This window comes from Catharus ustulatus, chromosome 7 (genome assembly GCF_009819885.2).
Source record: "Catharus ustulatus isolate bCatUst1 chromosome 7, bCatUst1.pri.v2, whole genome shotgun sequence".
Classification (NCBI taxonomy): Eukaryota; Metazoa; Chordata; class Aves; order Passeriformes; family Turdidae; genus Catharus; species Catharus ustulatus.
Window position 1 is genome coordinate 20349389 of NC_046227.1, and position 15887 is coordinate 20365275.

The following is a 15887-nucleotide window of genomic DNA, read 5'->3' on the forward strand; positions in this document are numbered from 1 at the left end:
GCGAACAAGTGTTTATGCTCCTGTCAGCAATGTTTACATCAAAGTGACTTGAAGACAATTTCACAGTCTTTATCTGCTTTTAATTTAGAGATGTTTCTTATTTGGCCCTTTGCTTTTAGCAACTAAAACAATAAACAGTACCTAATATTATGGAAACTCAATTTCAATATATTCCTGTATTTTTATCTTTTAAAAACAGGTTCTACTGGAGCAAACACTTTCTACCCACCAGTTTGTATATTGTAATGCAATGCACAAAAAAAAAATTCCAGGGAAATTGAAATCAAACACCCGAAAAAACCCGAAAATGTTACCTTCTTTTTACATAATAGTTTTCAAATAGAAAAACTTCTTAGTAAACTTCATTTTACTCCATGTTCTCATTTTCTTCATTTCTCTGTGATGTACAGTAATTTTTTATGCAAATCCTGATTAGCACATTTTCATTAAATGAATAATAATTTTGCTGACATAACTGCTGACACTGCCACCTTAGAATGCAACATTTCCTTTTTTATTAATTTAGAAACTATGTGAGCGACCAAGCAGCTCTTCCATCTCTGTAATGAAAAATCAGCAAGGCCCTGTTTTCTTTAGCAAACAAAACATGCTCAGTGCTTTACAGTGACTCTTCACTAATTCAGTGAGTCCTGGATTTTTTTTTCATACTTGAAATTTTCTTTTTTTTTCAATTTAAGGACATAATCAGGGATGCAACTAAACTGAGGTTAATGGACTAGTTAAAACAGGAAGCCTTCTGTTGCCTATGTTTTTATACATGCTCCAGATGAAGAGGAATATTTCACTCTAGTAGAAGATTTAACACCAGTAAGATGCAAATAAGGAATGCAAATAAGGCTCTCTTTATTCACTGAATACGTACGAAGAGATTTTGTAGAAACTTAATAACCATCCACTCAAACAAGTAACTGGGAAGATATAAAAACATGTATTTGGAAAACAAGCAGAAAGTATGGTCTGTGTCCCCAAAACAGACTGGGCTGAAGTAAGTTAAAGAAGAAAGGAGATCCATTCCAGCCAAGAGGAAGGTTAGGAAAGGATGAAGAGCCAAGCTCCAGTAAAGGCTAAAATGCCTCATCTACTCTTTCAAGGTAAATAAGATCTGTGATTTTTCTAGATTTACCCTCTAGCTAAGAAAAGAAAAGTGAAATATTTGTGTGCTTGACTCTTCTTTACTCACTGCACTGGGGATTCCTCTCTTTGAGCTGATTCCTGGAAGTCAGCCAAGGGATCTACAGCTACTCATCAGTTATACAGCACAGTTCACACTTGATGCTCTGAAAATCCTGTGATGTGAGATATTAGAGGTATAACCTCTATCAAGTGGTAAGTCACTAACACTCCACTAGTCTTTGGTTTCCAACCTGTCCAAATATGTCTTTGATTTGCCTTTGTCCTGAGTGGTTTTATGTTTGTTCTATGACAGTTCAAATGTTATAACCTTATGAATTTATTGAAGAATCTATTTAGCTATGAAAAAACCCCAAAACAGTTACGAGACTGAAAAAAAAATAATTACAAATGTGAGGATCATGCATACTTCCTCAGACCCTGAGACACAGAATTCATGGACTCTTAGTTCATTATATGGAAATAATGGTTAAAAAGGCATTTCTGAAACTTGGAGGGTGTCACTTTGCTCTGCACAACTATAGAAGCACAGATGTAGTATCACAAAAGAAGGGGATGTGCAGCACAGAAGCTCAATTACAGTTCTAAATACTGTTCACTTTTAATTACAGGATTCACCTGAAAAAATATAATATCAAAGTAAACAATATACTAGTAAAAAAGATATGCAACACAATCCATGACACAAAAAAACTAGAAACTCTGCCACCAGTTTTAAAGCAGCAGAAGGAATACACTCCCTTTCCCTGTTCTCCTTTACTCAAATACAGAGTTTCTTTCCTCTCCCATGTTGTATTCAAAAGGAAAGTGGTATTGGGAAGCTGGCCTGAGGGGAGCCAATGGTATCCTGGGGTGCATCAAGGAAATGTGGTCAGCAGGTTGAGGGAAGTGATCCTGCCCCCCTGCTTGGCCACATCTGGAGTATTGTGTTCAGTTCTGGTCTCCAGAGTTCAAGAAAGACAAGGAGCTACTGGAGTGGGACCAGTAAATGGCACAGAGATGGTTTGGGGTCTGAAGCATCTCTCTTGTTAGGAGAGACTGCAGGAGCTGGGCCTGCTTAGTCTGGAGAATAAAAGACTGAATTAATGCACAAGAAATCTCAAAGGGGGTGCCAAGAGCATGGTGTCAGATCCTTTTCAGTGAGGCCCAGCAGCACAACAAGGAGCAATGCCCATAAATGAAAATATGAGAAATTCCACCTCAATATATGAAAGAACCTTTTTACATTGAGGGTGGCAAAGCACTGGAACAGACTGCCCAGGGAGGATGTGAAGCCTCTCTCTCTGGAGACATTCAAAATCCACCTGGATACATTCCAGTGTCATCTGCTCTAGGTGAACCTTGCTTTGGTGGGGGTTGTTGAGCAGATGATCTCCTTTTCAATCTTAAAAGTTCTGTGATCCTGTGAAAACTAGCCAGGATTTGTTCTAACTAGCTAAACTGATATAGCTGGTTAATTTATCTGACATATTTCTTTAATGGACATTCTTTGGTGAAATAGCACAGAACATGCAATCAAAAAAATTGGTATGCTGCAAATGAAAACATTTTAGTATACTGTTCCCCAAATTCACTCAACTTGGCCAAGAAAAGAAGCTCCTTCATTTTCTGTACCTATAATGTTACCATTCTCTTCTCTTAATAGGTCGTCAGCCTTAGAAGACTCATTCCCTTCCTGGACTTCCAGACTTTTGCTGGACACCCTGTTCAAGGCTAACTGCCACCACTCTCTGCTTTTATTTTGTCTCTCCGTGGAAAACAGGGAGTAAACAACAACCCTCCTGTAAAGTACTTGGAGGAACACAGCAATGATAACTACATGAGCACTTGGTATAAATCAAACAAAAATGCATCTTCGGTAAAATTAGAAAACCCCAGGGAAACATCTTTTTCAACTGAAACTGGACCTCATAGAAGGTGATAGTGCATTAACACACACATCTTGGGCTCGTATAGTTCTGACACTGTTCATTTAAATCAGGGCAGAGATCAAAGTCTTAGACAAGTTTTACCTTTAACTTTAGGGAATTGAGCTTTTCTTCCCTTAGATGCTCTCTCAACATCTCTCGGTGAAGCCTCTCCTGCTCCATGGCAAACTCTCCCAGTGTATACTGGCGCACACTGTTGTGGCGAGTGGACATTCCCAGTGTGCTTCCCCCTTGGCTGGGAACACTGGTGAAGCCTTGCCTTCTTGTGAAGTAATACACAGTAACACAGTTAAAATGGACATTTTTTGTTCTCTTCCGCTTCTCTCTCTTCAGGATTGAAGATGCTGGAACAGAGGCAGATTTCAGTGTGAATGGTAACTTGCAATCAGGCAGATGTGTTAAGGTAAAGGGAACTGCACAAGTGACAATATCTGACTACACAGACACCGTATTCCAAGGTGAGACAATGAGGCGATAACGTTAGAAATATTTACCACGTATGCAAACCTAGAAGCTACTACAAGCTATTACAGTCATTGTCTACTTCAGAACAGAAATACTAGGACAGCAAAGTTTTTCTTCCCCATCACATCATAAAAATGTTTTGTCCTTTTAATGAGAAAGCAACCAAATCCCAGCAAAAGAAACCTCTTTGGGCTACCACCACACAGATGGTGATCCACTGACTTGCACCTCTTCCAATCCCTGCCAACAAAGTGACATAAGGCAGCAGAGATTCACACTGCTACAGCACTGGGTCACACTGACAGAAAAGATCAGTATATCCCATAATCTAATTTGTGATAAATTGATGTTGGAAAAACTATAAAAGCAGAATGTTTAGTTTTTCATATCATCTCAAAAATTCATACCATCATCATCACCATAGAAATAATAGAAATAATTCTGACTAGGAGTCACACCCACTTTGTTTTTCTTCACCTTCATCCTTCTTTCTGCTGCCATCCACTGAATACGCGCGCGCGTGTGTGTGTGTGTGTATAGTCTAATGTGCAGAATTTTGACAAAAAATTAAATCTAGTATTTTCTAACTCTCTTCTGATTCCACTCATACCTGCGCTCAGGTTTTTTGATAAGCATATAGAATAACATATGAAACTTGTTTAAAAACAAATGCCATATTTAACTGTTTAATATTCTTCATTTGATTCTACAGACACTTAGCAACTCATTCCCATGATACTGATCTATTGTTTCTCAGTGGTAATAGCTACATGCCTTTAGAGGAAATAAAAAAAAAGACACACAAACCTTAGGGAAAGGTAAGGGGCACTCCTTGATTTTCAAGACAAGCAGTCCAATTTATTTGAATTGTTGCAAAATAGCAACAGGTTATTGAGAATGCAGCTTATAAAGCATTGCTTTGCAGTTTATAGGCAACAACTGCAGGTGTGTGCAGGTATGAATGAGAGAGTTCATTGACAGAATTCAGGCAGTAAAATGATTTAAAGGGTGCCTGACCACTCTTGAGTGACTTGGAATCATTCCATAAAAGCAGTAAGAGCAACAAGACTTACACTGATAATCTAGAATTCCACCATTTCTAGAGATGAGATGCACTTGGCCTTCAGGTCTGGTTTTGTAACAGGTCCGGTTTATTGTCACAGGTAAAACATAGTTCAGGCTCTATTGCTGTTATTATGTTGTGAAATGGTAATCACCAGAAACATAAATCCACAAACTTCTACATGAAGTAAAACTGTCAAAAGCCCTGGCCCCATCTACCAAGATGTGTGAAAACCAAGTACATTAGAAAATAAAGCCCTGTATCCAAATAACAGACAATATATCCTACAGACCACAGAATTATTTGTGGCTCACTGAAACAGGACTACTTCTCCTAAGTACTAATAAGCTGCTAAAAGTATGGTTTGCTATATAAGTAACAGGCAGTTCAGACCTCCTGCAGGTATGCTGTATTTAAATATAAAACAGGTAAGTAAGATCAGGTTCTGTTACTCACATGCTCCCAGTAAAGTGTGTTACAAAAAAAGGCATAGGATGTACAAAGGGAAATCAAAAGACAAATTCTGTTTAATTAGGCATGTTTAACTTACATCCATGTTGAAGCAAACCTCCTATCAATAGAGCTTGTCAAAAATGTTTATAGGAAGCCTTTAGTGAGAGAAGAGGGTATTTCATTAGCAGACTAGCTGGTAGGGATGTGTCAATTTTGCATGATATTCAATATAGTTTTAATGTGCCATTCTTTTTCATACATACCACAGTTTCAAAACAAAACCACCTTTTATAAAACCAATTTTTTAGCATTTGTAAGCTGGGGTAATTTTCATACTGAGACATTCTCCTTCAATGCAACATAAAAGCAAATACTCTGATTCAGAACCCGCATTGCCAATGTGCTCTAATACATAAGAAAGTGCATATTAAAAATCCCTTTTTCTGCTGAAGGAGATATCTAAAAAATTCTGGGGTTTATCCAATTTCTGATACAACAGTATCGATGTTACCTGGAGCTCAACAGGATGATGCTTCTATTTCAGAATAAATACTGACAGCTACTGAAAGGCAGGCAGCTTTTCCACCAAATAAATGAACCAGTCACAAATGAAATGAGAAATAAAACTACTGTAAAATTCTCAAGGAAAGAAAAGGAAATTTATTCTTGAAAAAAAATACACATAGATACATTTCATGAAGAAATCAAAGGTAATTGCACTTGTAAATCTTGAAAGTTAGAGTATCACACAACCCTTTGAATCCTCATCTGTAAACCCGAGTATCTACGACACAAAATCTGTGCTGACAGTAATCTGGTTTAGATCTTAGCAGTGGAACTCCTGACAGGGCTGCTTTACTGGCAGGAATGAAAAATGCTGCAATAAAAGCACTTCTGTTTTTCATGCCCATCAATCTCTTTCTGGTAGAGATACTACTTTCATACTACTGGCTAAACATAAATAAATGACCCTTAAGTTTTATTCACACACTACACACTAACATTAATAGCTAAATGAAACTAAGCAGAAGAGTCTGTGATCTAGTTAATCCCAGATGGAAAAAAAAATAAAAATTAGTGCTATCTCTGATAAAAACCAGATACCATGAATGAGCTTTTACACTATGTGCATTTTTGCCCATGTGTGCGCATCAAAATTTAGAACATGAATTTCATGCATTGCCATACATTTATGATTAAAAGTTCAGTCAGCAGTCTCTCAGTTAAGACTGCAGATGTCATGGGTTGTCTTAAAGAACCCACTAATGCATGTCTTCAATTTTTTATAGTTCTTATCAGTTTCAGTAATTGAATTGTCAATGCCACACCATCGAAGGCGTTTGTTTGTGGGGTTTTTTTGATATATCACTGATTAAAACTGTGTCAAAATAGAATTAATCTGAACTTCATTAAAATGTTGACATATGGTAACTGTACCATCACCAGCACTGCAAATTCAGCTCTAGATTGAAGACGTGTATGAAGACAATGTGAGAGCTGACATGCATTTGTTGTAAATGCCATTAAAGTTTGTGATGTTATTTATTAACATTATAGTTCTGAGTCAGACAAATTATATGTCAATATGCAATTAAACGTGTATAAACATTCAGAGCCCTCAGAATGTTTTCTGGAACACATCCTATCTTTCAGTAGAGCTCATTAAAGGGCAGAGTTAAGGCCCTGTGAAGAACTCCATGGTCATCTTCTGAATGCTACTGTCAGGAGGAGCTAAAATACATTCATATTTATGTGAATGTTGTTTACAAGAACAAATCTGACAGAAGCTGCAGGAGTTCACAGGATTGCATTTGATTACTGAAAAGCACAGATTAGAATGTCAGCAAGGAGATGTGAGAATTGTGACCACCTCAGCTACCAAGGACACGGAAAGAAGCACAGTCAGCACTGAGAAGAGGGTTGCCTTGATGTGAGCTCAAAAATATTATTAGATATTGAATGGAAATGTTGAACATTTTCCAATGTTAGGGACAAAGTGCTCTATACCTGATTCAAACCCTTTACTTCAAGCCAACCAAAACAGAACTACCACCTTATCAAGAGTTGGAGGCATTTGCTATTTCCCATGCACTGCACCTTATACAGTATGTTAAATCTGCTGGAATCACTGCTAAGGACCCTGCTTAACTCAAGACAGAGCAGAAGAACACAGAAAATATATTTGTTCTGATCTATTAGAAAGCAAGAATATACATACATCCACAAAATTTACTGAAAATTTGAAAAATTCAGGTTTTTTCATACTTTGTCATCATTTATTTCTTGTATCTTGGTAACAGACGTTATCATTGGCCCATCCAACTCTCAGATTCCATAAATAGTAGTTTTCTAAAGGGGAAAATCAGTATTTCTACTAGCAGTCCAATGTATGCTTAAAAGAATCACCCAAGTTTCATCTCTATATGAATAAATTGTAACTGATGCAATAGGTAAGCAAGAGCAGTAATGCTGGCAGACTGAAACAAAGCTTGCCTGACTTGCTCTCTCATATGTCCAAGGCACCATGCAGCAGCACTGTCCGTTTGCCTTTCAATATCCCAATATCCTCATTTTCCACGCTGGGCAGTGGAGCTACAACAATGTGAAACCTGTGGAAAACACAGCACTTCCTTCTGTGTATCTAGTGGTTGAAACTGAATCCAAACCTCCACCAAAGAAAAGCACTTGCTGAAGCTGTGTTCATCCATCAAATGCAAAATCTGCTTCCTAATTTTATACGGTCCTGATAGGAATGACATTTCAAGCTCATCATGTTTTTCTAACATTTTTTACCCAGAAAACTGGTAGTTCTTTGATTACAAAACTTAAATGATCTCAGTTCTGGCTGAACTCCAAGACATAAGCACTTTCTTCTGCTGTCTCAGCTATTCTCTGATGTCAAAGACACATTAAAATAAATGTGAACCATATGGCTCCCCAGCAGATTACTCACGCTCCTGCATCAATGAGGGCAAAGCAATTCATTGTCACAAGGGCAGAAATATCTTAGGCACGTGAAAATTTCAAAAGGCTGGAAAAAACATGTGTGAAGCAGCTTTTTGGATTAAAGCTCTGTCTTAGACCAGTGGAAATCCTGCATTTCTTACACTCTACTACTCATTTGTCTGCTTTTTACATACTCAGTGTCATATAAACCATTATGGCAAGAAGGATTAGCACCATTCTCCACCTGCTCCACAACCTTCCATGCAGTTTCATCAAGTCTAACATCACAGAACAGCAAAACCTAATCCCTTCTGGTAATCCAGGTCAGAACACAAGCCAGCCTGCTTCCCAGCCCTCACAGAAAGCAACATCTAGGAAAAGGTTGTATCCAAAGATTGCTTCTACCTCTTTCTCTTACCTCTCCTTCTCTCCCATTGTCTTCCAAAAGGTATTTGCTAAGAGTCTCCATACACTTAATTTACAAGTTTCCAACCCTGAGAGATAGAACACTTTTCCTATATGCTGGAAATCTACATAAAGAGGAAATCCTGCGACATAAAATACACCCTCCAAAAGAAATGTGTGGTCTTGAGGACGAGGGAGGTATTTTCTAGAAGAAATTTGAAACTGGAAGTCTTGAAGAGAACTGCATACTCAGTTGTAAATTAGTGGAAATTTGAGAGAAAAGGCACAATGCTGTGGAACACCACCACCTACCTAGAGCACTTCACTGCTCTATCCTTCCAGTAGCTTCCCTTAGGGTAAAGCCAAAGCTAAATTTGCCTCCCAGGAAGAGCTGGATGGGAATACTTGCCTAATGCCAGATTTATTTAAGTGACACTTGAAAAGGTTTTTTCAAATTACTAGTTCACAGACAAGTCTGACATTAATAGAGAGGATTTAATTTGTATTTTAAGCATTTTAGCTCACTGTCAAGAGTTTTGTCTGAAATCTCGCAGAAATGTTTAATTGTTAGGATGCATACTAGAAGCTGGAACTTTATCACTGAAACTTCAGTGAAAGCTTTAAGTTTACTTCCTCAGCACCCTCTACCTCCAGAGTGCTTTTCTGTGACATCCATCATACTAGTCCAGTTTCTCAATTCTGCAAATATCATCAGCCTGTGGGGAGGAGTGGAGATGGTTAAATGCTCTCTGCCTCACCATTTCCTCTAAATGCCAGCTGCTGTTCCACAGATGATTATTCCTGGCCTTGGATCCAGCTTTGTGAGGAGTAAAGTCCTACCAGGGATCCCAGTAGGAACACCCATGCATAACAACTGCATTCACTGAGCTCTCCTGTGACACTACAGGCAATCCTTTGTCCCATCCTGTGTGTGACTTCTGTGAATGGCCATTTCATACAAACACAGCCACCCATTCAGCTGACTGACACTTTGCGTTTACAAACATATTTTATGTATCATGAACATCTTTCTGACAAAACAATTTTGATGCTTTCTAAGCCAACGAAAACATAATGTAGGCAAAAATCGTCTCTCTGGTTGTATTGTGTGCAAAGTGCGCTAATTTATAAGAGAACTTACTTAAAAATATAGAAACATAATTGCACAATTCATTTGAAAAACTAGTGGGAGCCTGCTTTATAACTCCTCTTTTCAATTTTTAACAATTGTCACCACAGTATTCCTTATTCCAGATGAAAAGATGCTGTCATGGTACACCCTGTCTTGTCATTCTGTGTGAGTTTGAGCAAAGATATTGCACTACATTTCACTGAATTTATTTGCATTTCTTGCTTTTTAATGATTAGTCAGATGAGCTGACTAATTTTAAAATCAAATACAAGAACCTCTCAACCTGTTAGCACTTCATAACATGAGTCAACAAATAGCAATAAGAACATATTCCTCATTAACAAGGAAATTCCAAGCCTGGTTGCTGGCAACATAAATAACTGCACGATGCCATGAAAAAAGGAATGCTTGCATTTGTTACACCTAAGCGTTTTCCCATAGTAAACCAGCACTTCTAAATCATTTAGATTTCTATCATTAACCAGTAATTAAACATGCAGTTTAAGTTCAAAGTTCTGGTAGTGTCTTGTGCTATTGACCTTACACCAAATAAAACTTTATCCCTCTACAAGGTAATTCAGAAGCTGCACCTTCCTAAAGATTTTATACCTTCTTTCACGTTATGCATGGCCACATAGATGAGGCAATCTCAGTAAGCTAGCAGCTCTACAAACTTCAAACAGTGCTTTACAGGGCATATTGAAGGAACTGCAACAGGGATGTATTTGTGTTTTCAAATTCCTCATTACCTTTAACAGCCAAATCAAAAGATGGTAAGAGCACTCAGAGACCAAAGGGTTTTCTCAGAGCTCTCAGTGACCTGCCCCATTCCTAACAAACCAAAGCACATCCAAAAGTACTCTAAAGACAGTACCCTAATTAGCAGAACAAAAGGACCTATGATTATGGCCACAGGATAACCTTGCTCATGACAGCAACAATGTTAATGACACTAGAGGGAGATAACTGACAGAAGGTGTCAACCAGACTGTGATGGCACCACCTCCTGTTGGTAATAATCACCTTATCAGCTAAGCTGCTGCTGGTTATCTCAAGTGACTATGCAGGCAAGGAAGTTTCAGTTACATGACACTGAAGTTGAAATGGCAGAGGAAAGCAGCAGCCCCTTATGTTTCTTAAGAGCTACATCTGTGATTAATATTCTATGGGGACTCATCACCAGCACCAAAGACAGGCTTTCACAAAGTCCCCATAGGTCCTTCAATTGCATGTGATTCTGTAAGTTAAATTTGGGTATTCCTCTGCATCAGAAAAAAACCACCAAGCATTTAGAGGCAGGTACCTCACCAAAGCAGGAAGAATCACAAAATCATCACAATATTAATGTTGGAAAATACCTCCAAGATCATCAAATACAATTTTTGACTGAATACCACCATGCCCTTTAAACCCTATCACAAGTGCCATGTCTACTTGTTTTCTGAATACTTCCCAGGATGGCAACTTCTCCACTTCCCTGGGGAGCCTGTTCCAATGCTTAACTACTCTTTCAGTGAAGCAATTTTTACTAATACCCAGCCTAAACCTCTCCTGGTACACTTTGAGGTCATTTCCCCTTGCCTGTGAGAAGACTGACTCCCACCTTACCACAACCTTTCATAGAGTTGTAGAGAGCAGTATGGTCTCCCTGAGCCTCCTTTTCTCCACTGAACACCCACAGCTCCCGCAGCTGCTCCTCACAGGATTTATATTCCAGACCCTTCAGGATCTTCATTACCCTTCCCTGGGAAGGGCATGTATTCCCCCACAGCTGAGTTGGAATGTGGAACTCAGTGTTCCTCAGTACACACAATATAGGAATAGTCAGGGTGTTGTACTGACATCCTCAACAGCAATTCCAGGTTTTTCAGCTTGCTGTGGAGCAGTCACAGTGGGGTGCCAGAACTGAACAGGGCAATTGAAAGGAGCTCAAATGGCATTGTAAGTGTTCCGGCCCTGTATTCTGTGTATGCCTAAGTCCTGACTAATACTGTACATGCACACTTGCAATGCTACTTGAAGATGAACATCCTTCTTTCTGATATGAAGGCAGGGCTGTGAAATAGGACAGGCATGTGGACTAACTAGTAATATGCTCTGGCATCCATTAAAGTAAATCTTCAATGACTAATGACCTGCTAAATCAAACTGAAATTGCTTCAACAGACTGAGAAAGGTAAGTAAAATACACAACAGGGATATATCTGCCAGTAGTAATGAAGGCACTCCATCACCATTTGCTAAGAGATTTTAAAATGCGCACATCTGTAAAAATACACACATCCAATCAAGAAAATGCTAATGGTAAAAGTTGCCTATTCTTTACAGACAGTAATTTTTATGTACTGACCCAGATGCCTGCAACCTAGGCCAGGGATTTATTAATTTCTTCTTGTTGCTGTCTTTATTTGTTTCAATGGATATATTGTTAAAGAAACTCTGTACTTATCCCTGTGTAATAGTCACAAGCAATAGCACTTAGGGCCATCTCAGTCATGTGTTTTCTGCCATCCCACTACAGGGTTAATTGCTGAGAACAACGCTATCTTCTGCTAGTTCTGCCCACCTGAATGATCCACAGCGGCTGTGTGCCCCATTTAGCTGGCAGGTTAAACTGACTTTGGGACTAATGGAGCAGAATTCTTGCTAAGCTCCTGTTTATCTGACCCAATACTTATCATTTCAAGGGTTGTGTAAATACAGGGATGCATCAGCTGTGATAGATGGATCTATATACAAACCACCTGCTTGCTAAAGTGCTGAAGAGGTTGTAGTTACAAGCAATTTAGAATTATCTATTGTCAGGTAAATTGGAAAGAAAAAATAAGACTTAGAGGACCATGTTAACATTTTTTTTTAATTCTCAATTTAAGACTTTATATATAGATCTTAATGGTTACTACAGATCACACAACCCTCTCCCCCTAAAAGAGAGTTTATAGTGAACTTCATATCCACCTATATGAAAACAGACCAGGAAAAAGACAGTACACACGATCTGACAGTGTCTCACTAAATAGAACAGAAAATGGTATAACATGTCAAGAAATAGCTTAGGAAGATAACCTCCATCAAGGAGCTCTTCAGGCATGTAAAAGAGGCAAGGAATCTCGCCAGCCTTTTTTCTGCACTGGCTCTTTTCAGTCTGCTCAAATATTCAACTTAGAAAAACTTGTCTCTTGTCTTTTCTTATGGAAGATGAGTGAGTGTAAAGCATGAACAAAACACCTTCCAATGTACACTGTTAACAGTTTTGTTAGTATACATTACATGTGCATGCAATTTTCAAGTGAGTATCACTTAATAGCTCTTAAGTAATACAGGGGTTCTGTATTTGATTTCTTGGAATTTAGGCTGGTGCACCTATATTAAAGACAACACTTTTTAAAAAATACTGTCAATGCACACACAAACTGTTTTCTATTTCTGTATCACCAATGGATATATACAGACGTATTTTTAAAAAATGTAATATGTACAATTTCTGTATGTGTGTGAGTGCACACACAGAAAAACATTTATTACTCTGGACACCAATATCTCAGTTAGATAAATCATTATTCGTAACACTGAAATACTGTAGTTTCTCTTACAGAAAGGGAAGTTCCTTTAAACTAAATTATTTGTTATGTCAACTACAATTAAAGGTTATTGTTACATGCATGTATTCACAACGAAATTGTGGTCATCTGTGTGGGTGGGGATAACTGATGTAAAAAGCCTGTTTTCAGTCTGTGATGAATAATCAACTAACTTCTTCAACAGACGCAAATGTTAAAGTAGCAGCATGCATAAGACATTGTTACCAAGACATTTCTAAATACTACCAAAGAGGTTTACTGGGTCACCTACTCATTTGTGGCCTATTCAATAAAATAGGTCCTCGACTAGCACTGCAACTTAAATATCACATAGCAGCTCAAGAGTGTTCCATGTGAACCCATTTCAAAAGTCCTGCCTCTCCCTCCTGTGCACAGGAACATTCCCCACCAGGGCAAAGAGGATTCAGACCCCCACATCTAAACTCCCATTCAAAGTGAACAGCAGCAGCTGGTAGATAAGTCAGTTATAAGAACATTCATATCACACACTACAAACATGATTTCTAGGCACATCCAAACCACTCAGTTACAAGGACCACATTCTGTATGGGCAGCAGTGAGGAGCCTCATCTACTCCTTAGCTCACAGTTTTCAGGAATAACTCCAAGAGGAGATCTAAATGCAACAGAGTTGAAGGAGGCAACCACCTGCTTTTTAGAAGATGCAGTATCACGTATCATAAACTGCAGACATAAACTGTAACTTTATAATTCCCAGAAATATATGCTGCAAATGTAGCTTTGCTAACTAAAGACCAGATTTTTATTTGTACACAAAACCATTGTGAAGTACAGAGATATCCTCTGGTACCTGAAAAATAGAAACTGTTAAAATAATGTGTACCATACACAACATTCATCAGTTCCAAATTAAAAATAAAAAAAAGCTTCTAATGTTTTTAGAGAAGAACTCTCACCAATACTGTACTACAGAGAGCTGACAGCTGCAATACATTCCACTAAGGAAAATAAACTGAGATAGGAAAATAAACAAACTATACTTCCCCTACACTACTTGTTAGAAATATTTTGAACATAACTCCTAATATCAACTACAAACAGCTACATAAGTCAAATAGCAAATAAGTAGGAGCTTCCAAGAGAATTTAAAACTTTTACAACGGTCAGACATGAAGTCAAAAGAATGTAAAAGTATTTTACTAAGACGTTTTGAGCTAGTCACAAACCGAACATCATGAAGATGACTTGTTTAATGATTTATTCAATTAAAAATCATCATGGTTACTTAACCACAACACTTATTTTATTTTAAGAAACAGGAAAAATTCTTTGGGTACACAGTTAATACTTACGGGTAAAATGATTAGAAGTAGATGGATTGACACTATCACCACTGTCAGCGCTTTCACTGCTGGAGATGTCATCATCTGATTCTCTCACAGAGGAACAAGGTGAGGAGCCATCAACTTCTTCAAACTTCCTCTTTAAAATTCCACTCATTGCTGCAATGCTGTCACATGTACCTGTAACAGGAACAGAGGCAATGAGGCACTGCAACATCCAGCTGCAGAATATGCAATCATAAACTCCAAGGTAATTTTTATTTCAAAACAGCGGTAAATTGCCACTTCTAGTCTGGAATAATCATTTAATATGAAATTATATATGACTAATTAGGAGAGTGAAGCCATAGAGAAGAAAAAAATCTTAAGTCCTACTCTAACTTGACACGTATGGAGATGATTATTTCACTAGAATAATCTGTAACGGATTGCTTTCAGGGAGTATTTTTCCCACTATGTCAACAGCATCCCTATCTTCTTCTAGGTTATGTTGTGAAATTTCAAACAAAGAAAAAAATTACTCACTTGGTCCCTCCCTTGGCTGCCACAGGAGGAAGCAATATTCACATTCAGAGATGAAAGTAAGGAGAAATTATCCTGAACACTACTGTTCCCAATGATAAATATATATGATGTAACCAGTGTTCACATCACCCTTTAAGAATTCCATCTGATAATTCCAGTATCACAGACAGATAAAAGACAGTGAAGGCACAAAGACCATATATGAATTTGTGCTCAATAAACACCTGGATTTCAGACATTACCCACCACCAGTTAAAGGCACCAACAGCCTTCCAAACATTTTCCTCTCCCAGTCACCATGGGTTTATGAAAGGCAGGTCACCCTTGACTAAGATGATCTCCTCCTATGACAAGGTGACCTGCCTAGTGGCTGAGGCAAAGCCTGTGGATGTTGTCTACCTGCACTTTACTAAAGCCTTTGACAATGTTTCCCACAGCATCCTCATGGAGAAACTGACTGTTTACATCTTGGATGGGTGTAAAAACTGGCTGGCTGGATGGCCCAGAGAGTGGTGGGGAATGGAATTAAATCCAGCTGGTGGTTGGTCACTAGTGGTGTTCCCAGGGCTCGCTGAGGCCAGTCCTATTAAAATATCTTTATCAGTGATCTGGACAAGGGGATCAAGTGTCCATCCCCTCAGTCAGTTTGCAGATGACAGTAAGCTGGGCATGAGTCCAAAGGGCAATGAAACTGGTGAAGATCTAGAAAGTGACTCATGTGAGGAGCAGCTGAGAGAGCTAGGACTGTTTTGTCTGGAGATAAGAGACTCAGGGAGGACATCATCACTCTCTAAAACTTCCTGAAAGGACTTTTTACCAGGTGGGGGCTGGCCTCTTCTTCCAGGTAACAAGTGACAGGACAAGAGGAAATGGCCTCAAGCTACGCCAGGGGAGGTTTAGATTGGATATTGGG

The 15887-nt window shown here is 38.5% G+C and overlaps 1 protein-coding gene across 7 annotated transcripts in view; it reads right to left on the reverse strand.

Annotated features, from left to right (window-relative positions):
- Positions 1-15887, reverse strand: part of CSRNP3 (cysteine and serine rich nuclear protein 3) — a 103810-nt gene that overhangs the window by 12879 nt on the left and 75044 nt on the right. For all 7 annotated transcript variants that reach the window (XR_004418423.2, XM_033064295.2, XM_033064293.2 and 4 more), the window contains 2 exons: positions 14459-14629; positions 3165-3424 (listed from right to left, as the gene is read on the reverse strand). Coding sequence is in view for 6 of the 7 variants with exons in the window: in XM_033064295.2 (XP_032920186.1) it covers positions 3165-3424; positions 14459-14629 (431 nt within the window). In the remaining variant the exon portion in view is untranslated. The remainder of the gene's footprint in view (positions 1-3164; positions 3425-14458; positions 14630-15887) is intronic.